At 41.8% G+C, this 24279-nt stretch overlaps 1 protein-coding gene across 1 annotated transcript; it reads left to right on the top strand.

Moving 5' to 3' along the window:
* The first annotated feature begins 8241 nt into the window (after nt 1–8241).
* Nucleotides 8242–24033, top strand: flot2b (flotillin 2b). Its single transcript, XM_084440124.1, has 11 exons — nt 8242–8425; nt 9814–9895; nt 11233–11323; nt 11734–11857; nt 12065–12183; nt 14939–15052; nt 15254–15373; nt 20051–20265; nt 21212–21395; nt 21764–21913; nt 22039–24033. Exons 1-11 carry the CDS (start codon nt 8377–8379, stop codon nt 22075–22077), a joined length of 1287 nt encoding a protein of 428 aa, XP_084296250.1. The 5' UTR covers nt 8242–8376; the 3' UTR covers nt 22078–24033.
* The last annotated feature ends 246 nt before the right edge of the window (nt 24034–24279 follow it).

The following is a 24279-nucleotide window of genomic DNA, read 5'->3' as shown; positions in this document are numbered from 1 at the left end:
GCCAATCACATCCTGGAAGCGCCATACCTGTGTATTGCTTGAATATAAGGCAGCGCAAGACCAGGAGGCGGGACTTCTTTGGATAAACCACTCATGTGCGTTGCGCTCGTATGTTTTCTCAATAAACCAGATTTAACCTCTTTGAGCGAATCTTGATAAATCCTTTTTGACTAGATCAGTTAAAATCCATTACAATATGCAGTTATAGACTATCCTGAGAATACTTTTGGGCCGAGAGAGAGACAACCTAGCTAGCTAGCTAGAAACCAGCCACTGTGGTGCTGTCAGTCATTCTCAAGTGGCATGTGGACATGCAGCAGAAGAATGTAGAAATTTCTAGATCGTGTAGCCGCGCTTCTCAGTTACAACAACATAGCTAATTGTGTAAACTATTAAAGGTCCCCTATTATACTGGTACTCCTTTTCAACAAGTTAAAGGAATAGTAAAGGGAAAATGAATGTTTAGCACTGTTATAAGGTTACTTATGATCATATACAATGGTTCAGATCAAAACGTTGACAAAGCTAGCATTTTCGAGAAAGCTGATAATTGCTCTACCACCGTTTTGGTCATACAATGGATGTGGATGGGCATATTGAAAAATCATTCAAAAACATGTTAAACTCTCGATTTCAATGACAAGAATTAGTTAGTTTCAGTATTAGTTTTATTTATTTTTTCTTCTGCGCTATCCTTGTGAGACTATCCTGATCTCACGGGTTCACATTGTTTCACTCCGTGTGAAACAAACCATCGGGCGCATGTCAGGTTACTCCTGCTCAGGGACACAGCTTCTCTCCATGCCCCACTTTATCCCACTTTTCTCCCCTCTCCCCCAACGAGGTCCTCAACCTTGTAACATCTAACCTCCCCCCCACGTGTTCCCTAGACCCTGTTCCCTCGACTATCCTTCAGTCTGTTGCACCCAAACTCCTTCCCTTCCTAACCCACCTCATCAATGCATCTCTTGTACCAGGATGCTTTCCCTCCGCTTTCAAGACTGCCAGTCACCCCCCTCCCAAAGAAACCATCTCTCGACCCCTCTGATGTCAAAAACTACAGACCGGTTTCCCTTCTATCCTTTCTATCCAAAACACTTGAACGTGCTATCTTTAACCAACTGTCTTCATACCTCCACCAGAACGCCCTCCTAGACCCCCACCAGTCTGGGTTCAAGGCTGGCCACTCAACAGAGACCGCTCTCCTTGCAGTGACGGAGTCACTCCATGCTGCAAGAGCGAACTCTCTCTCCTCCGTCCTGATACTCCTAGACTTGTCAGCAGCATTTGATACGGTAGACCACCAGATCCCCCTTTCCACCCTCGAGGAGAAAGGCATCGCTGGCTCTGCACACTCCCTGTTTGCATCCTACCTGACAGGCCGCTCCTACCAGGTGACATGGAGAGGGTCAACGTCGAAACCGCGTAGTCTGACTACGTGGGTTCCACAAGGGTCTGTCCTGGGTCCTCTCCTGTTTTCCGTCTACACTACATCTCTGGGCTCTGTCCTTCGCTCCCATGGCTTCTCCTATCACTGCTATGCCGATGACACCAAACTGGTCCTGTCATTTCCCCCTTCTGATACACAAGTGGAGACACGCATAGCTGGGTGCTTGGCTGACATCTCGGAGTGGATGATGACATGATCACCTCAAGCTCAATCTGAACAAGACTGAGCTGCTGTTCTTCCCGGGGAAGGGCTGCCTGCACCGGGACCTGGCCATCACCATTGAAGACATTCAGTGGTGACCCCAACTCGGACTGCGAGGAATCTGGGTGTGACCCTGGATGACCAACTGTCGTTTTCCGCACATATCACATCCATCACACGCTCCTGCAGATTCATGCTCTACAACATTAGGAGGATTCGCCCTTTCCTTACTGATGAAATGGCACAGGTCCTCATCCAGGCCCTGGTCATCTCCCGCCTGGACTACTGCAACTCCCTCCTCGCTGGGGCCCCGGCGTCAGCCATTAAACCCCTGGAACTTGTCCAGAAAGCTGCTGCACGCCTGGTGTTCAACCACCCAAGTTCTCCCACACAACTTCCCTTCTCCTTTCCCTACACTGGCTCCCTGTAGCGGCTCGCATCCAGTTTAAAACTCTGGCGCTAACCTACAGGGCAATGAAAGGAACAGCCCCCTCCTACCTCCAGGCCATGGTCAAACCCTACACCCCCTACCGAACGCTACGCTCTGCTACCTCGGGGCGACTGGTTGTGCCGTCACTCAGAGGCCCCTGCAGTCAATCAACACGGTCACAGCTCATCTCTGTCCTGGCCCCACAGTGGTGGAACAAACTGCCCACTGATGTCAGGACAGCAAAGTCGCTGCCCATCTTTCGTCGCAGGCTCAAAACTCATCTCTTCAAGAAGTACTACAACAATCCTCCCTCCTAAGCACTTATTGTTTTTATTGCATTGTTTTGTATTGTATTTTAGATTAATATTCTTGCACTTTGCCTTCAGCACTAGATTATGCTCTTAGTCACTTGTTTTAGAAAGAAGATGCACTTGTGAGTTTTGGCAAGTAGTAGTACATTCATTGGCTTTTCCTAGTTAAATGCAATTATTGTTAGTCGCCTTGGATAAAAGCGTCTGCTAAATTAATGTAATGTAATGTAAAAGCCTGGCATTTAAAATTTAAATAGTTCAAATTATTTTAAATCCTATTTTAAATCTGTCCTTTCAGACTGTTTTTTGTGTTTTGTTTTACTTAGCGATTGCCCTCTCTGGCCTCGTGGAAATAAGATATGTTAATAACTCAATTTAATTCTGTAAAATAGGCCTATACTATAGGCTACTTAATCTACGTATATATACATTTTCAGGGCTCTCTACCCTGCCAATTACTTATTACAACGGGGATCAATAAACAGGCCTATTATTGTGCATTGCCACTGCCAGATGTGTGTGCGCTGGCATGGAACCTGGGAATATAGGAATATAGACTGATACCAGGATGTATTAGCTTTGTGTGACTAACTGATCAATTGATAGCCTGCTAATCACTAAAAGAAATATCAAGAGACCATCAGGGACTGTCTCTGACCAGTTGTAATGCTATATTGCGCATCAAGGCTTTTTGTTGTATTAATTGGTAATTTTTTCTGCATGTCTTTATTAAATTAAGCATAGAGGCGCGTGCACGACAGGTGCAGTGTTTTGTCACCTGAGAGGAAAAGGCTTCTGGATAGAGTCCTTGATGACACCCAACTCTCTCTCATTCTTTTAGTCCTCTTAAGGCAATCTCTCACAGTGATACAACCCATGTTTTATGTTACTGTACATATAGGCCTACTGTATGTCCATCGCCTTAGGCAAAATTCAAAAAAAAAAATTGGGGCATAGCAGATTACCGGTGTGATCTCTAGCCTATTGGCTGACCGAGTACAAAAGACAATATACACAATCCGTCGTCTTAAATAGCCTAATTATAACATTAGCATAGCAAATTGAACCACTTACCATTTCGCATTGGAGAGGTTAGGTTGCGTCCCTCCACTGGACAAAATTGGGAGCTTGGTCATGGGTTTTCATCCGTGTCTCCACTGTAGTCTTTTTTTTTAAGATCATGCGAGGATAATGCTTAGACAAGTAGACCACCGTATATTAGGATGGCCATGACATGGAAGAATCCTTAGGCTTTTCTTAAATATTTCAAGAGTAAGAAGGGGGTCTCAATTCTATCCTGTGCGTCCAGCAGACGTCGGCGATATTTAGGGCTGCTTGCAAGCATCACTGCGCCGATGCTGACCGCGGATCTGGAAAATCATATAGCAAAGAAATAATCACATCGAACACATTGCCCATGCCTTAAAGCGGTTGCTGTTCTGTTTCAGCCCCCCACATGCATGATCATGGCTGGAAGATTATTTAAGCGTTGCATTGCACGAGAATAGTCAATTTAAAAAAATAGCCTAATGGTCTGCAGAGGCAGCCTGCCCAATCAAACACAGATACAGCATCAGCATGCGGCTGAAATTATGATAACAGCAACAGGGTTTCTTTTTCGCATCAACATAACAGAAACGCGCATTTCCCCCCTGTCATTCTGGCTGTTTTGTGTTCCGTTATTTCCTTTCAATGTGCGAAATTGCGCTTAATAAAGGCGCAGCAGAAAACACGGAGCGGAATTCACTGGAGAGAATCATCGTTGGAACAGTGCATTCAGTTCATGTTTCTATCAGCCTATATCTTTTTTATATTATGGTATAGTTAGATTAATTGTATTATTTAGCCTATGTAATATGTTAGACAGACATATATGACTGATGTCCACAATGTCTGTGAAATGGCATAAAACTGACTCAATAATTATTAACAAGAGTTATATTGCCCCATTATTGTGTCTTCCAAAGACTTTCAAAGAACACAATACTTCAGAATTTCACATAACAAGCTTTCATCCTGGTGTGTGGATATAGTGAAATCTTTCGAGGTGCTATTTGAACAAAATTACAGCAGAGAGGCAGCAAGGAGAGACAACTTTAATGATAACCAGACAGCCATACATTCTCCCTCTAGACTGAAGTGGATGGGTTGGTATGAAACAGAATAAGTATCATGATGATAATTTACTTTGTTACTATCAACCCATGAGTTTGAGCAGAAATGGGTTCACCTATATAGCTCGGAGGAATCAAGTAGCTTGGAAACCAAGCAGTTCAGTGAGAGACATGCATGCCATCTCTGATCACCACAAGCACTCCAGCAGGAGAGGGAGGGAGGGAGAGAGGGGCGGTGGAACAGGAGAGCAGAGACTGGAGAGGAAGGATAGAAATGGAGGATAGATTCAGCATGGAAGAGAACAGAGAGAAAACATATGGAGTGAGCTAAAAAGACTGTGCAGCCTAGCCGTTTCCTCTCTGCCCCAAGCAGGTTCTATACAGGAGTACAATCCTTAAAGGGATATTACAGATATGAGTCCTTTATTTAGGATGATGACTAACATTATAGAGCTAGAAAGTACATTTCCTGTATGTAAAAGCTACTGCTAGTACTACTATGGACCAGGCAATCTCCATGCACCCACAAGTGAAGACCGTGTGTCTCTAGCCCACTCAGGGGCTGAATTGTGGCATCCGTGGCGTGGACAGTGGTGTGGTGGCGAGACTCCGCCCCCTCAGGTCAGAGCTGGTCAGGGACAGTGTACCCCTCTCCTGGCCACCTACCCACCCGCACCGGTGAAGACCATGTGTCTCTAGCCCACTCAGGGGCTGAGTTGTGGGGCCCGTGGTGTGGTGGTGAGACTCCGGCCCCTCAGGTCAGAGCTGGTCGGGGGCAGTGCAATGACCTCTGGGCAATCTCTATGCACCCACCGGGGAAGACCGTGTGTCTCTAGTCCACTCAAGGGGCCTGTGGCGTGGATAGTGGTGTGGTGGTGAGACTCCACCCCCTCAGGTCAGAGCCGGTCGGGGGCAGTGCAATGACCTCCGGGCAATCTCCATGCACCCACCGGCAAAGACTGTGTCTCTAGCCCACTCAGGGACTTAGTTGTGGGTTCCATGGCGTGGTTGGGAGACTCCCTAGCTCACTGAAAGACTGAGTTGACGGGTCCGTGGCGTGGTTAGTGATGTGATGGCGAGACTCCGCCCCCTCATGTCATAGCAGGTCACGGGACAGTATAGCCCTCTCTGGGCCACCCACCTGCCTTCATCAGTGAAGACTGTGTGTCTCTACCACACTCAGGGGAGGTGTGTGGTCTGTGGTGTGATGCTACCACTGTAGTCATAAAAGTGTGCCTGTACCTTTAAGAGATCCTGCTTCTGTCCCCAAATTCAAATCCCAACTGACACAGTAAGCAGCCCAATCAATTTTGGTGCACACAGAGTCACAAAATGCATTCAGGAGCAGAGGTTTGCACTCTCTGAGCACCATTTCTAGTTTTGTTTTCATTTAGGCTATATGTTTTATTTATTACAGCGACAGCTGGGCAAGCAGTAATGTTTTCAGTGGTGCGTGTACATCCGTATGTCTGTCAGCAGGATTACGCAAAAACTATTACACCGATTTTCTCGAAACTCGGTGGAAATGTTTAGCATGGGCCACTTTAGAACCAATTAAATTCTGGAACAGATCCAAATCACGGGGCGGGTCCACAAGCCACCCAAACACAGTGGGTTGGACATTCACTGCCATTCTTTTTTTTTAATACTTGGATTATACAAAAACTACCAGACCGCTTTTCATGAACCTCTGTGGAGTAGACTAGGGGGAAAGCCTGGTTTCTATCTACAGTCTGCTGGTATGCTGTTACACATATGCCGAATTGAGCAGCCTAGTCTCGATAGTCGCTATGAATGAAAATGAAATATGAACATACCAAACGAAATACCCTATTCCAGAATAAGTTCTTGCCGCATTGCATCATAGGTTTTTTGGATAGGCCTGCTTTTGGAAAGGGGGATCACTATTCCGCCATACTGTGGAGGGGTGTAGCATGGGCCAATTTAGAACCCATTAAATTGTGGCGCACACAGAGCCACGAAATGCATTCAGGGGAGGAGGTCTGTGTTCGGAGCACTATTTCTAGTATGTTTAATTTTTTTCTCTCTCTCAATTCAATCGAAATGATACCTCAGAAATCTGCATGCCCATTTGGTCGCGAATATTTACTGTAGCAATTTATTATTTCCTCATCACAAACCTATAGTGAGGCCTGTGTTGAGCAGGGTCATAGATATCTTCTCAGGCCTTGTTTACACGTAGCCGGGGATCTGGGAAAACGGTGATATTTATCTGCGTTTGTACCTGTCATTTACACGTAAACAGAGGTTTTAACCCACTGAAAACGAATGTTTTAAAAACTCCGGCCAAAGTGGAGATTTACGAAAACTCAATTTTTTCGTTTGCATGTAAACAGAGGAGGACAAAGATTTACGTCATGTATGCGACAGCAAATGCATTGCGTCAGGTGTACGACCTTTGTTTACACGTGCTCTAATAATCATGGATGCTAAAGCGATGTTCGTTTTATGTTAGTCCAAAGTCTGTTGGTGTGTTTGCATTTGCAAATACAACTGCTTTATTATGATAACGTGTCTTCGTGCTTCTCGTTACACTGCCGCCTACAGGCATAGAGTGCTCTTGGTGGTGTATTTATGTGGGTGGCGGCATATTAATGTGGGTTCGTGTGCACGATTTTATTTTTTTAAACGGAGAGGGAGAAATATACGGGAGAGTGGGGTCAAGTGTAACACGGGGTCAAGTGTAACACCTCAATTTCACCCAATCAGAAACGAGCTATTGTTATGTAACTCACTTTGCACATGCTCAGTTACGTCCTCTGTCTGCCTGGAAGAAATCAGCTCATTTTTTGACGATCTTCAGATTTTTTGACAAAAAGTCTGTTTTGAGGTAAGAAAGTTACTTTTTAAATTTTGGGTATTTTTTAACTACTGCCCTGAGTTTTTATTCGCATTAACCTAAAGTTATATCATTTTGATGCCTATTTTGTTAGCTAACAGCCAATATGACTATAAGAAATATTTATTGCTAACTCCTGCTAGCACAAGGAGGTTTTGTCAGGCTGACAGCCGTGGGGTCAAGTGTAACAGGCTTTCAGCTATTCACAGCTTTCAGCCTATGCCCTTTTTTTTATGAACCAAACATTATCAATGTTTTTGTAATTGGTCATTTAGACTGTATGGAGTAGCTAGGCTAAAAATCACCTCAGAAATGTGTAATAACAGTGTAATAACAAATGTATATGTTTGATTTGGTGTTCCACTTGATTACATGTTTACATTTCACATTTTAAATGTTTGTCTATGTTAAAAAGGCTAATAAATTATTAATTAAGGTATGAAAGATGTTTAATGATGATAACTTAATACAATGTATTAATTATCTTATTTGTGGTTGTTTTGTAATATGTTACACTTGACCCCACACCATGTTACACTTGACCATACCCGTGGGGTTAACTGTAACATCTGACTTCTCAAAAATAACTCAATATTGTACTCTTTATGTAATTTATGCAGGCTTTTACATGATATGACAAATTAAAAGACATGTGTAACTATAATATAGCAAAACATGACTAATCTAGTTGAATTAGTCTCAAAGTAATCTGGAAAAGAGTAAAAAGTGTTACACTTGACCCCACTCTCCCCTACGTTTATACCCGTGTGTGTAAATGAAGCCTCAAAGTGCAGGGTAGCCTGTATTCATGTTGACAAACGTTACGTCATTGTCTTGTCTTGGGGCGGGGACTTGCAGGAGGCTTCGGAGGAAGGTAGTGGCTAGCTACTAAAGACGCGTTTGTTCCGTTTTCTACCAATCTTGATATTTAGCTAGCTACCAGGTTTATTAGCCAACTCATAGCAACACCAAAAAATATTGCACACCTGTGTGGAATTATTCAGAAGAAGATGGGTGCCTGTCTAACAGTCGGACCAAATGAAGCCCTGGTTGTTTCTGGTAGGTGTTTCCCTGTTTCATGGATCAGACTGGACTAGTTGGAACGAAAGCAAGCATAGACGGCAAAACGAATCAAATAATTGTGAATATCACAATTAGATATCAGGCTGTGTTGCTTTTTTGCTTTCAGTCACGAAATATTTGATGCTTTAAACTACAACATTGTGTACCCAACGTTAAGGACGTTAGCTAACGTTTGTCACAGCAAGTAGACAGAGCCTCTTAGCTAGTGCTAAGGATGCTGTTGCTCTCGGGTTGCCATGATTACTCTGCTAGGTACTGTACTAGATACGAAGTTGTCAGTAATCCTGTTCATGCATGTATGCAGTGAGCCGAATTATGATAGCGCTAGCTAGCCTAGTGATTAGTTACAACCTAGCGATTAGTTACAGCTATATTTACTCCGTGCAACCTAGCGTTAGTTGTGTTACTACTGCTAGCTAGCTTAGCAGTTTAATACTGGATTATGATTGATTGTGGCGGTACATTAGCTTCCTTGCTAACAAATCCTTGCGTGAGACGTGGGGTCTGCTAACTGTGCATCAAGAAGTTACAGTATGCGATGGCCATATCCCTGGCCAATCGCGATGATTCTGAATTAATATTTCTAGCTTACGTTATGTTTAGATTTGAAAGGAAGTTCGCCCCCATTGATATCGTGTTCATACTGGCCATCAGATCACCCCCGCCTCTACGAGATGTAGGTCCTACCACAGCTCACCAATGGGGGTACTAACCACAGTTCATTTTCCCAATTGCCAATAGCCTACTAATTGTTTTTTACATAATAAAAACCCAACAAAAAACATTGTCTCAGGGGCCCTTGCTGTTTGACCGTTGTAGTACTGTCTACTACCAGTTGGCTGCATTATGATGTTAGGATAGGTTAGTGTAGAGGTTAGGTGCATTGTGTGTAGAATTGCCAATAATAATAATGATAATTCATTATATTTATAAAGCACTTTTCAATAAGAGACAATCTCAAAGTGCTGAAAAACGGCTTAGCTACGTTGTCTCAGTCCTTCCCAAATGCATTAGTATTGTTAACATTACATCCATTCCTGAACTTAGTTTATCTTAACCTAACCCATCTTAACGTTAGCCTAACCTAATTTAGCTAAACCTAGCTTCTGTAAACTATAACTTAGCTTCTGTATAGTTGTATTTCACAAGTGTCATAGCTCAGGTGTCTGTGGGTGCGCTGTTGTGATCCCTATACCATCCAGCTCTATGCTCCTTTGCTCGGGTTCACTGGCGCACGTACCTGTGCACGACGTAACAAAGTTTTGGGCAATGGTGTCAAATAAGCAGCATTAATGTAGGAGGTGGTAAAATATTTTCTCATGTAAATCTTGTGATGTTCACGTCAGCTGTATGACTCTCTTCAGGTGGATGCTGTGGCTCAGATGAGAAGACCTACATGGTGGGGGGCTGGGCTTGGGCGTGGTGTCTCATCTCCAACACTCAAAGGTGAGGATGTTGGTAATGTCAGTGATGATAGACTGGAAAATCATCCTTATCTGATATTTGAGGTTGTTTTCAATAAGTGTTTTCTTCCTTGTTCAAATGGTCCATTAATTAAATCAAACAAGCCCACACACAACATTTGGTTAAAAGGTCTGAGGTTTGAAATTCACAGTGATTCTTTGTAGATCAAGTTCAGATCTAATGACACATTTTGACACACTATTTTATTCCCACTAACATTGTGTGTTCCACTAGAATGTTTATGATGGAAACAATGCAAATGCCACTTGGCCCACATGCACACATTCCCTGAGCTGTTTAGTTAGGGTGCTGGCATCTGTTTACTCATTGACAAGGTGTCACAAGACAAGATCACCTACCAACATTACTTAGCACCTACAGTACTATGTTTTGTGTTGCCCTTTTGAATACTGTTTGCTTTGCAGCATTTTTCTACAATCAGTTACCAAAAGATTGTAAGTATGTGCAGGAGGTTGTACAACAGTAGTAGTAGTAGGCTAAAGGCCTAGAACAAGTTTCTCAAAGGAAACATACCATGACAGGAATGTCTGCATTGTTAAATTCATCATGTGACTGTGACTTATCAGTGTTGTTTAGATAACATAAATACACTCCAGTGAAGATTCACAAATATTACGTAGGCCTACATCTGAGATGTTTTTTTTAATGATTTAACCTTTATTCTACCAGGGCAGAGAAGTCCTGTTGGCATTGTGATCTATTTTACTAAGGAGCCCTGGCCAAGACAGCCACAACGTTTCAAGTAACATCCAGTACAGCAAACAACAACAGTAATAACATTTCAAACAATATAAGCAACGTTAAAATCGCATACAGGAACACTGGTGATATCCCCTATTCACACTGTTCCAGCAATAAAAGAAAGCCCATCTGGTTAATTGTGTGAAGCAATAAGCCTACATTTTTCACACGTCTCAAGATGTACACATATATTGTGTTCCACTGTTCTTATTTGGTTGGAACACCAGATCATAATATTAAAATCATATTGCAATCGCAATATGGTGATGTTGTTCCATTGTTGTCTGCATTAATGTCATCAGAAAGTGAAAAGTGTATTTCCTGTCCCAATTAATCTGATTACCGAGAAGCATTTGCTTACAAATGTTGGTTATCTTAACACAGGACCATGTGAACGCTAACCAGACCTAATGAAAAATACAACAAAAGTACTTTGGTGCGAACTTTCAGGTGTGAAAGTGCCCCCAGTCTCTTCCTTTTTGTATCACCTAAAAGGCTTCTCTCTCAAATGTATCTTCTCTATCTCTCTCTCTCTCTCTCTCTCTCTCGATCTGCAGGATTACACTAGAGATTATGACGCTCCAGCCCAAGTGTGAGGATGTTGAAACCGCTGAGGGGGTTGCCATCACTGTGACTGGAGTGGCACAGGTATAACTGCAACCCCCCACCACCACCTTGCACTAGTGGATCACTCTCACTTTCCAAATGTTATGTGGTTATATGTACCCTTACCTATCCAGATAATATAAACCTGCTAATAAACCACTAACAACAGGTTAAGATTTGTTTACTACGTTCATACGACTATTACTGTACAATTATATTGGAAAATATGGAATGTCCTAGTCATAATTGATTTAATGTTGCAGTCAACAATGTAATGGACTGCTGATTTTGCAGCTCTAATACCCATGAGCTCAGTTTTCTCTCCCTATCACTATCACAGCTTAGGTCTTATTCAGATCAATCAAAATACCCTTCTGTAACCTACTCCTATAGAGGAAGCACAGTGATTCACTGTATAAAAAGTCTGTAATTTTCCACTCTTGTCTCTCCAGGTCAAAGTCATGACTGAGCATGACTTGCTGGCAATTGCTTGTGAACAATTTTTGGGTAAATCTGTCATGGAGATCAAGGCAGTGGTTTTGCAAACGTTGGAGGGACATTTGCGCTCGATTCTTGGTAAGACAATTATCTTGCTTATTAATCTAGATCATTGATATTTTTTGTTGTCATACATCCTTGGTTTTTGCTGATGTTTCCCTTATTTTTTAAAAGTAACTACTGAGGCCACATACATGAGGTCATATGAAGTCTGCATGCTTCACAGTGTTGCTGATTACATAGTACATACATAGTATAAGTGCTGACTCAGTCTGTCCCGTGCAGGTACCCTGACAGTGGAGCAGATCTATCAGGACAGAGACCAGTTTGCCCAACTGGTGAGGGAAGTGGCTGCGCCTGACGTGGGCAGAATGGGCATTGAGATCCTCAGCTTCACTATCAAGGTGAGTCAGAGGCGCCATGAGTTGCCTCCTTACATTAGTGTACTAGTAGTACTATATGGCTGCATTGTCTTGGTGGAACATGTCCTTTGTCGGGATTGACCATCAGAGCCAGCAGCACATAGTCATCCGTCAAGGGCCATTTGGTGCTGTTCTGGACTCAATGGCCTAATTGATGATTGTCATTGATTGGCATAAGACTCCACGTAGACAGGGTTGGAAGTTGGTCATTTTAGGGGCAGTGTCGTTCAGCTTTTTAGGGAACAAAGGCCATTGAGTGAAATAAGAGGATTTGGAGCCTATGAATAAATAACTTCACATTAAAGTTTTTATATTTGGGTTAGGCCTACTATTTGACAAGAATCTTGTCATAAGTCATGCAATCTTGGTTGAAACATTTCAATAACAGTAGCCACTAACAACTTTATAACCCACTGTTTGGAAAAATCATTTTGTAGCATGTAGCAGAATCTTGTAGATGTTTCAGTCGCGATATTCTGGAAAGGCAAGGCAATCGTAGTAGTGAAGTTTAGCTATAGCTAGAACCAGCCAAGAGTAATCAGATTCTAACCAGCTATGTTGGCTAGCTAACTAGCTAGGTAGTAGGGCTGTCAACAAACAAAAACATAAGGTTTGATTCAGTTAAGCACTCAGTAGATCACCCATCGATGCTGGCTGTAAGTAATCAAGTAACATTAGCTAACTAACTAAGCTGCCTGTGGTCTATGGAGCTAGCTAGAATAATAATAGTTGGCTATCACCAGGCACAAAGACTTTCTCTGCTCTGGAAATTATTTTGTTGAAAACAAAGCACAGTTGCGCAATGGCATTTTGAAACATGTCATAGTTTATTAGCTAGCTACCTTGCTTGTTTGCGCTCCCTTTTTGAACCAGGACTGCAGCGTACGGAGCTTGAGGCAAAAATGGCGAAAATGCATAGGCCTATTAATATCGAATGGAAATTAGCCTATGCACATTGTAAGTTCTTACACTTTATTTAAGTAGGCTATATTTATTTTCAAAGAGTTTTGTTCTATTTTAGCCTATCTGATAAAAGGCTGAAATTAGGCTATAGGCCTAGCCTATGAATTCCAATCAGCGCAGCCGTAGGCCTTAAATTAAAATGTTAGGCCCTACGAGAAGCCTACATGTTGCCTAAGCCTCTTGCACTTTTAAATAAAAATGTTATATATCTAGACATGCATTGTGGCATTTATTTATTTATCCCAGCCCGCCTATCAGTTGTTTCTCAACAGTCATGTCCTCCTCATCCTCATAGCCTACTGCGATGTCCGTGGTTATAATGACGCTGTTTTATTGATAAAAATGGTAGGCTAAAACTGGAAAGAGAAATTAGTAAACACATATTACTGTCGCGAATCCCAAACCAATTAGCCTACATGCTCAGATCCGAATCATGCAATTGAAATAAACATTCATGTTCTAGCCTATAGTCGCAATTCAAAGGTGAATATTTTTGTGGCTGTGCAATTGCATATAAGCCTAGCGCATGGAATCATTACAGCCCATCACACATTTAATCATACGGATGTGAAATGAGACTATAAATGGCATATATAAGCACACAACGGCCAATCACCGCGACAAACACCTATAATAGGCCTAATATTATAATATAATATAATGACTGGAATTTCTCCAGTTTGTCCGGAAAAGTCTAATCTTCCCGGACACATTGACCGGTACCGATTTTCTCTAACGGAAACCCTGACTTACAGTGGTTAATTCATTAGACTAGTAGTAACGTACTGCAGCTAGCCAGCTATACCTAAAGTTAGCTACCGTTAGCTTCCTAGCTCGGTGCAGTGACGTTACGTTACTGGGCACAATTAGTGAATGAATGAATGACCCACTGTAGTCTAAGTTATACTACAACGTTTTTGTAGCCTTTAGCAAGCGGATGACAGAAGAAGACATCTAGATTTAAGGACTGTCAATGTCAACGTAAAATAGCCTAATACTGTATAGCATAGCACCTTATATATTGTATACTGTAGTGAGCGGGACAGAGTGGGAGAGAGGGAGATGGAGAGAGAGGGAGGGAAGGAGGGAGAGAGGGAAGAAGGGGATGGAAAGAGGGAGGGAGATTGTCCCTCTAATACTGTTTAGTTAAGAGCAGCCATTTGTTATGTAATGGTGTGTTATGTTGTTATGTAAAGCATAGACTATAGGCTACTTTACTTAATTTATATGCAGTGTAATTTATTTTTTGTCTTTTCACGTTACGCCCTGTGCATCAGTAGTGTCACAAATTAACAATACCAATTCAGTTCTTTTAAGAATTTATAGTTGTCTTGTCGTTCCTTCAAATAGTAGAAAAGTAGGGTATCGATAGTGGGATCTATAAAGACTTGAATCTTTAAGCAGTCTCAATAATGGTATCAGTATGGATAAAAATTAACGAGACCTACAGTGTCCTGAAATGTAACAAAGCACAGGTATTTTCTCTAGTAAATTTTGGTTCGGCTACATTACTTAAATTTAAATGTGAATACCATGTATTGTTACCTCTGTATCCTGTATAACTGTTGCACATTTTCACATTCTGTGAAACAGCACTGTAAACATTTCCTGATGAATAATGTTATGCTGATGCTTTGAGCTCTTAAACTACAAGTGTGATAATCAATGTAAATACTTTTGATGATGGAGGGGCTATTGATGTTTTAGTACCCACAAGTGCCTCAGGCTTGTTTGTATGGTAATCTTTGTGTGTGTGTATGTGTGCGTGTTGCAGGATGTGTACGATAAACTGGACTACCTGAGCTCACTTGGGAAGACGCAGACTGCTGCTGTGCAGAGGGATGCAGACATTGGTGTTGCAGAGGCAGAAAGGGATGCTGGGATAAGGGTGAGAGGGCCTCAGTTTGTCTGCCTTAAAGTCCTCATCCTCAATTTTCCAGACATTTGTAATGGATGTCTGTGGGGTTTTTTACTTTCGCTCCACCCTCACTTTTCACTTCTGTTCATTTTGTTGTTCATGTATCAACTCTCCTCCTGTATCCTCACCCCCTCCCTCTCTCCTGCTCTCTCTCTCCCTTTCTGTATCTAGGAGGCCGAGTGCAAGAAGGAGATGATGGATATTAAGTTCCAGGCAGACACTAAAATGGCAGACTCAAAACGAGAACTGGAACTGCAGAAGGCTTCTTTCAATCAAGAAATAAACACTAAGGTTTGTATCTCCCACTCATAGCAAACCAAAATCCTGTGAAATCAATGTAGCCCACTCATGCTAGATCCTTAAAGGTATACTTAGTAGGATTTTCCTAAACCAGGCCAGATCCAGCCTGGCTTATGTGCGTTGCTGGCTTGTTTCTGTTCAGGACTGGTAGGATGGGATCTAGTCATGCCACTGAAATAGCTGTTTATGATAAATTAAGATAGGTCTTGTCGCCTGGACACATCAGTTACGATGCTTCCAATGCTAATAATAAGCACAATAAGAGCGGGATAGCCAGTTAGCTCATGAACTCACAACAACTAGCAACAGCAACTAAAGCAGTTACACTGATGATTCCTGTAACGCTAGCTATTTTGCTGCAGTTGGTTCAACTTCTGTTTCTGGACAAAGGTAAAGCCAGATAACACAAGGCTAGCGGTCCTACAGCGGGTCCCCGATTGGACGAGTTGGCGGACCTCTGGCGGAATATAACACAAGGCTAGCGGACCTACAGTGGGTCCCCAATGGACGAGCTGGCGGACCTCTGGCGGATTATTTGCGTCAGAGACAGCGGCCCACTAGTAATCTGAAATGCTCCCGCTATTGCACCATTCCACCATTTATTGTCTATATCCTAGGCCCATTGGCTGTAGGCTTATGGATTTCTATTGCTAAATTAACTTACTCTAAACATTGTTTTGGTAACCGTTCCTTTCATAGTCCCCTAATTACTAAACATTTACCTGGTAAATACATGCAAAGTATAGCCTAATATATAATGGGTGATTACTGAGACACCTATACTGTAGGTAAAATTTCAAAACAGGAGTATTTCACATGTTTAATTACTGCACATTCATTCAATAACTGATATAGCACCACCAGGTAACCACATTTTTACATAACTTCTGTAACATCCAGTGACAAACACAAATTACAAATCACAATGCTCTTATTTATTAAAATGCTTTGAATTATATTCATTATAACTGGATCCACTCAGGAATCTGGGAGTGGGACCGAGAACAGGAGGAGCAGAAAACAAAACACAGAGTTGCGTACACAGAGAAACATAACAGTAAGCACAAGTCCAGTATATCAATGGGACTTGTAATTGGTCACTTAATTGGTCAGCCAATTTCTGCAATCAGTTTGACACAGTTAATTAATCTGCAAAAAAGACTGTACATTTCCTTCAAATAAAAATAAACTTGCAGACTTGTTTTACATCACAGTCAGCCCAGTGTCTGAGGCCATGGAACCAGGTGCTCCTAAATAGTTCAGTATTTTGAGTTGCTGTGGGGCTAGGAGTGATTCTGCTAGCCTCTTGCGCTGCCTCCAGCCACCCTCCCTGTCTGACACCCCCTTCAGGTACTTTATAGCCTCCTGCTGCAGTGCCTCCTCAGTGATTCCCCTCGTGACAGGGTTTTTCCGCGTAGCCCCTAAAAGGGATTAAAAAGATATTCGCTCAGAAACACTTTTGCTTTATTGGCACAGCGACAGTAGAAAAGGACAGTAAAGTTGGGAGAGGAGGGGACTGACACCTTCATGCTCCGAGGTACCCATTAATTCGGGGCATACATTAAATTCTAAACATGATTTATTTACAACAGACTATTACATTACACCAATGATTCTCAACCTTTTGTAAGGCCCACTTCTGATTGTTAAAATTCTGAGGACCTAATTGAAGCAGATCCTGATCCACCCCATGGTGAAATTGTCACTGTTTACTCCATTACCTAGACATTGAAAGAAAAAAACAACACTACCTCTGCACTTGTTTTATTCCAGATAACAGGAATATAGTGGTCGATGATCAACCCAGACAGGAATGAAGGTCACATGTGGGAAAAGACAAAAGACACAACCCATGCATTATCAATTTTGTTAGACTCACTGACATGAAAAGTAGACACTACCATTGCTTAAAAATATGTAAACTGTATGAACTTGTGATCATGATCATGATGCTGAGCCCAGTTTCTTAAGTGAGAGGAGAGCATACTTGCGCTCGTTGTACGCAAGCATTCCTCAGTATTGTGACAATATTACTACTTTTTAACCCATTAATAAGCATTATTTGACATTTCAATTCTCTTCACTTACATAAACAGACAATGAGTGTGTGGTCTCTGAAATAATAAAGAAATATAATATATAACTAACAGAAATACTTACACACATAACTAAATAGCCTAACTCAAATACTCACTGAATTGCTGAAACGGAACAAGGCGCACAGTCTATCTAAGCCTGTTGCTGCCCTCCTGTGGCTGAATGCAGTCTATCACCGGTAATGTTTTTAGCCAATTAACAAGAATGTGGACTAAATCATACTTAGACAACAGAACGTAATGAACATAAAAATCAAACAAAGGGACAGGGGAGGGCGTGCCATGCAAGGGGAATTCCGACGGTATCCTAACAGAGGTCCACATGAGTTTTAACATCAGAAAAGCGACAGGGTAGGGCATCAGCGCGTGCGAATGCGAGTGGAATCCGCTCGGAGACCACTACCAACTTGCCAGTAGAAATGCTCCAGCTGTTTAACACGGTACCCCTCTAGACACCCCCCAGTAGAAATTTTATAATTATTTTGGTGTGTTGGGACTAACAGAGAAATGCAGTCAACATTGACCGGAGGGAGGGAGGGAGTGATAACCGGACAAACGCTATCCTAGGTGCGCTGGCTTACAGCCACGCACAAAAATAAAGTATAGATTCATACAAAAATAATTCTTCCCAATGATCACTTAGGCCTCACTAGAATGTGTGATGGTGTGTTTATCTGCAAAGGCCCCTCCGTCTGGCTGTATTTGGTTGTTGTTCATTCCTCAGGACATTTCTGGGTGTCAACTTTTGGGCTGTGGGGGTGGTGTTGGGGGGAAGTAGGGTGGGGGTACCCCTCAACCAACAATGTGGGTGACTGAGCCGTCAATAGAAAGTTGCCATATCTGTGGAGAGTGCAATCCAACTGAATCAAAGTGAGAAGCTAAGATAATGGCAGAGGCAGAACCTAAGGACTAGAAGAGAGGAGACGCCGCACACTCTGGCAGGTCCGATGCAAGCAATTTATTACAAGACTAAAAAAAATGTATGAAGGCTCACGCCGAAACGTTGCTACATCTTCTTTGTTTTAGTTTCGTAATGGTGTACTGGAGAAAACTGTCAGGGGTCACAAATGCGGATATCTCCGAGGCACGAGGGGTCAACGGAACCTGCCACTAGCCTGCAAGTCTAACTTGCTAACAAACTTAGGAGACCCTATGGTGTCGATACAGTCATCTAGGCGAGGCAGTGGGAAAGAATCTGGCACCGTGACGGCATTTATTTTCCGGTAGTCGGTGCAGAACAGACCACGACATTATAACCAGGGACGACAGACAACGTGGTAAAATGCAATAACCAAAAGTGGGGTTTATTGCAGCCAACTAATAATAATAATAATAAATAATAATAACAACAATAGAAATAAAGAATAGTGACAAACAAACCCAACTGAGGCAAGACAAACCTCGGAGAGACTAAGGGGAGGACCGAGGACGCCAAAAAAGATGGGACCAAAAGAATAAACAAAACACAATTCCTGCCCTAGATCTACATCCCTATCGCTTCCGTACACTCGGCATTCAGTCCCGTGTTTGCTGACTCTGCAATAGTATTTATTGGCTCCAGCTCCGATTGGCAGTGATGCAAACACGAATCTCCGGGTAGACCTGCGGAGGCAAATTGCATAGTAGATATTCCTTTGTTGTTCAAATTAGCAATTCTGCCTCCTACTACTTGTAGATTGTAAGCTTGCTAGATTGCTTAGCTTTTTAGCTGAGTATTTGTTCATGATTTGTGGGTTTATTTTATCATGCTTAGGACTGCTATAACAATGCCAACCTTACTTTCGTTTTGCATAGGCTTGAGCTGCTGACAAGTCTACTTTAAATTTAAAGTTCTAACAAAGGCTACATCCATAAACTCTTGAAAACCACTTAAGATTCGGTTTTCTAAAAACCAAAAATGTTTTAAAAAATGTGTTGGGCTGTTTGCTACCAAATGTAGCCTAGTCCAGCATAACAAGCCAATGCTTGCTCGAACTATCACCCCACCAACGTGCTTGTGATGTCAGACATGACGCACCAGAAAAACAACGGGAAGGCGCCATAATGGGAATGGTCTTAATCGCCTATTTGTCTTCCTGGTGGTCCCACGTTTACAACGCCCGTTTATAGACTCTAATCTTGGTGGGAAAATTATATTAGAGGTAGTGGAACAACTTGCCACACCCTAAGCCGGCTCACTCCCGCTAGAGCTCACCCCAGAACCCTCTAGCCCACAAAATGGGCGGTGCTCCTCCTAAGCAGTTAATAAGCCTCTCCCAGCTTTTCTAACAATCCATTACAAATTAACAGTCCTTGGTTTCTTAATGTATCAGTATCTCAGTGTCAGTTCATACAGGGTCATTTTTGAAAGCTTTGTGATAACCAACAAGTATTAGTAAGGAATTCTTGTACATGTACATCTCACTATGACATAAGTTAATCTCCCAAAATGGAGGAGGATAATCTCTCTCTCTCTCTCTCTCTCTCAATCACTCACTCACTCACACACACACACACACACACACACACACACACACACAACCACACACACACACACACACACACACACACACACACACACACACACACACAGAAAGCGGAGGCCCAGCTGGCCTATGAGCTCCAGGCAGCCAAGGAGCAGCAGAAGATCCGCCTGGAGGAGATCGAGATCGAGGTTGTGCAGAGGAAAAAGCAAATCACCATTGAGGAGAAGGAGATTGACCGCACAGACAAGGAGCTAATCGCCACAGTGAAGAGGCCTGCTGAGGCCGAAGCCTACAAGATACAGCAGCTAGCTGAAGGACAGAAGTGAGTCATGAGTCCCATGAAGCTCATTTCTCATACTCTACCTGCATGGCATGGCTCCAAATCAATAATACAATGATTCAGTAGTGATCACCTAGATTTATGACCTCTCTTCTGCATGTTGTTGACTTTCTTGTGCCTATAGGAACCTTTGGTATCATAACTGTATGCAAACACTTTTGCTTGCTTTTCCAGTTGGGTCTCATGTGACAGAATCAACACCTCTTATCAACATATATATATTAACTAGGGCTATCAACGTTAACGCTTGCGATTAATCTGAAAACTTTAACGCGTTAAAGAGAATTAACGCAAATGAATCATATTACCAAAATCGACCCCTAGTTCCTCCCGTAATTCCAAGTGCGAGTGTTTACAAGTGAAAGGCATGTGAAACCCAGATAAATCTCCGTTTCACATGCAGTAATTCAGCCAGGTAAACACTTGTGTAAACACACGCTGGGCAGGTTGTGCTGAGATAACACGATTGTCCAAGGTAAAGTTGGACATTCAACAGATATGCACATTTGGCATGGTGAATTTCGTTTCAAAAAGCTTCCAGATGGAAATTTTGATAAAACTAGTTCTGCAAGTACATATTGCAGTGATGTCTTTCCACCGAAGCAAGCTAAGTAAAAAAAACAACTCTGATTACTCTTAACAAGCCTGGCTCCAGATGCTGAATGTGTTTGTCAGGCTACTAATTTGTCATGCATTTCTTTATTCTAACACCACATGTGTAAGCTATTTCATCTCCACCCCAAAATACAAGTAAATACTAGTATTTTATACTTTTGATTAATCATGATTAATCACAGCCTATTATTGTGATTAACTGGATTACATTTTTAAATAAATTGACAGCCCTAATATTAATTTATAGAGATTAAGACAGACCGGCTTCCAGTGGTTTGAAAAGTGTGTGTGTGCGTGTGTGTTTGTTTTTCAGGATGAAGAAGGTTCTGATCGCCCAGGCGGAGGCAGAGAAGATCCGGAAGATAGGAGAGGCTGAGGCTCTTTCCATAGAGGCGGTTGGGAAAGCAGAGGCTGAGAAGATGAGGCTGAAGGCTGAGGCCTACCAGCAGTACGGAGAGGCAGCCAAGATTGCCCTGGTCCTGGATGCCCTGCCTAAGGTAAAACACTTCTCTACACTCAGCAGAGCCCAGGATAAAAAAAATTTTGCCTGATGTTTGGTGTTACTGGACAGGTTGGGGGGAAAATAAAGTGCTAAATCATGAAGTTCAACTCCCCTTTGGCCAGATTTGAGCTTCTGTTTTCTCAGACACACAGCCATGTAGCGGGAGTCTGGGGCAGCAGAGGCTGACTGTGTAACCTCTTATCATGGTTCTTGAAACTGAGCAAAGTACTTTCCTGGCAATCACATTGTTAAATTTACAACACTCATAGTGGCAGTGACTCAGAAAAACATAATTTGATATGATGCATCCATAACACATCACATGTGCAAACCTAAAATCATATCATTACCACATCTGCACAGATTGCAGGCAAGGTGGCAGCCCCATTAGCCAGGACCAATGAGATCGTCATCCTGAGTGGGGAGGGAAGCCGTGTGACTGGGGAAGTGAACCGCCTCCTGGCTGAACTTCCTGTGTCTGTCAACGCCCTCACTGGAATTGACCTAACCAAGGTAAGAGTGTCTGGGGGAGCAGACATTTCATAGGATTCTAGGTGTACTCCTACTGTAGCATGTGATTGACCTGCCACATCTCATATATTGGCATGGGTATAACTATTTCTATACCTACTCAACAGATCCCTTTACTGCAGAAGATGACCGGTGTTCAAGTCTGAAAACAATCAACTCCACTCTCCGATATCTGTTTTATGCACTCTCATAAGGCCCTGCCTTCAGTACACTTGAAAATGATTTTTGTTCTTTAATATGTATATGAACAAGTAGATATTTTGAAACCTCTGGTGCCTTAATTTCTACAGGACCAGAATATCTGCACGTACTGCTGCTCAATTACATATCCTTGAGTTCGATCTTTATTTAATCCTGGATGCCACTGAAAACCATTTGATTCAGATGTGAAGGAAAGGCATGTATTTTTACCTTTTCATGAGCATGTTAGGCTGTTTTGTTTGTTAACTTATGCCTCTTCCTATGTTTCCATAGTATGGCTGAACAACAACCTCACCAAAGCTATCTTTCTCCACACAATTGCTCTGTTATTGCCACCTGTCTCCCGTCTCTATCTTGGATTTTTTTTTCTTTTTTTAGTTATTCGAATCTCACTCACTATACATATAACGTAATGATTCAACTGAATTCTGTGGGAGATGTAGTTCAGGTTAGGGCGACTCATGTAAAACAAGGTGCTCACCACTCTCAAACAAGTTCTGTTCTTGGAAAACTACCATGCTCCATGTCTGTGTGCTAGAAAGTATAATTTGCCTCAGGCTGTTGTTTTTCAGGCAAGATTATTTGTTAACAATATCATAAGTCAAATTGGTAATAATAATTTGATATTCAATGTTAAAAATAGGAAAACGGAGAGATACTGATTGAGTAATAAGACTTTACTGTAAAAGGTTTAACCCTACCCCATACCAATGCATACTGTAACTGTACAGTAACCCGGTCTGAGAGTTTATTATAGCTAGGTCTCTATTCAACCTGAACTAATGACCAATATTCCAGAAGTAAGATAGGATATAGTTTGAGGGAAAGAAGAATACTGTTGCAGGCATTATGCTGTTGGCTAATTTAGAGCTCAGTTTAGCAAAATATGTGAGAATGGCTTAGGTGCGCTCAAAGTACTTTGTTAGTCAGGAATGCGAAATGGCCATTAAGCGGCCATACATTTTTCGGAAAAGGAATTGTCGTAGAAACATATAGCTCTGCATAAACACCTTCTTGATTCAGTCTTTTGTATATGGTTTGATTTCAAATTGTGTGACAAGTTTATAACATCACCTTTTTAATATAACTTTGTATAGTATATAAATAAATTGTAAGCCATGTTCGACATTCCTTCCTGGTCTGTCTACAAAGGAATCTTTGCTAAAGATACTTTTTACTCGCATATCTTACACTTGTGTGAGAGGGACATATCTCATGTTAAGGTGACGCTGGTACAGTAGATGTCTTTTGTGATTTATCTTGTTCTAAATGATGTGAAATCAGTTATATATGCTGTTACACTGTTGCTGTACATTACTTCCCATGTTCTTTTGCTTTTTGGTTTGGTGAAAAGAGAGACATGATTTCAGGATTGATATTCAAACTTTTTTTGTGTTTGTGTTGTGATGAGTTATTGTATTCTACTGTTTGATTCTTTTGGTTTTATACAGCCATTTAAATTGAACATTTAGGCAGAACAGATACAGCAGTGAAAAAGTAAAGCTGTTTCATTTAGTTTTTGTCTTTTGGTAGTGACATCACTAATTTCCTAGCACTACTAAATGTAAAATAATACAAATTAGCAACGCTACAGAGAAGAGTAGCTATGTTGGGATATGCTTTATGACAGCTAAGGCACTGTAGCCTACTGCATACTGTGACCCTTTTCCAGTGTGCCAGGGCTGTACTGTACTTTGCTGGTTTAAAAAACAAATGTTTTATTAGATGAAGTGGTAATTGCGAGATGTTTTTATTCTTGTGAAAACAACCTTCACTTATGTCAGGTGTCAAACATTCCCCCACCAACTTTATAAATACTATTTCTACGGGTTGTTTTTTTGGGTGTCTCAACTGGCCATGACTGACCCTGCATGTTTGTGCATGTTATCCATGTGTACTTAACATCATATTACATGGTCATTTTTCTGTTATTCTAATAAATTAAATCAAATAAGTGTGCTCTTTTTTGGTCAGGTGCCAATATGTACTGAGAAGGAAACCCGTTCTTATGATGACAACTGACATGAATTGTTGTAATGACACATCAGTGCTATGTTAAAGAAGTTATTTTATCAAAGAAGTGTGTTTATGTACAGATACTTGACATGAATCTGTCATGCTTATATTTGATTCAATCAGGAATGGAA

Source organism: Borostomias antarcticus (genome assembly GCF_949987555.1).
Source record: "Borostomias antarcticus genome assembly, chromosome: 1".
NCBI classification, from domain to species: Eukaryota; Metazoa; Chordata; class Actinopteri; order Stomiiformes; family Stomiidae; genus Borostomias; species Borostomias antarcticus.
Note: the sequence above shows the minus strand (reverse complement) of the source record. Positions and strands in the feature narration are given on the sequence as shown.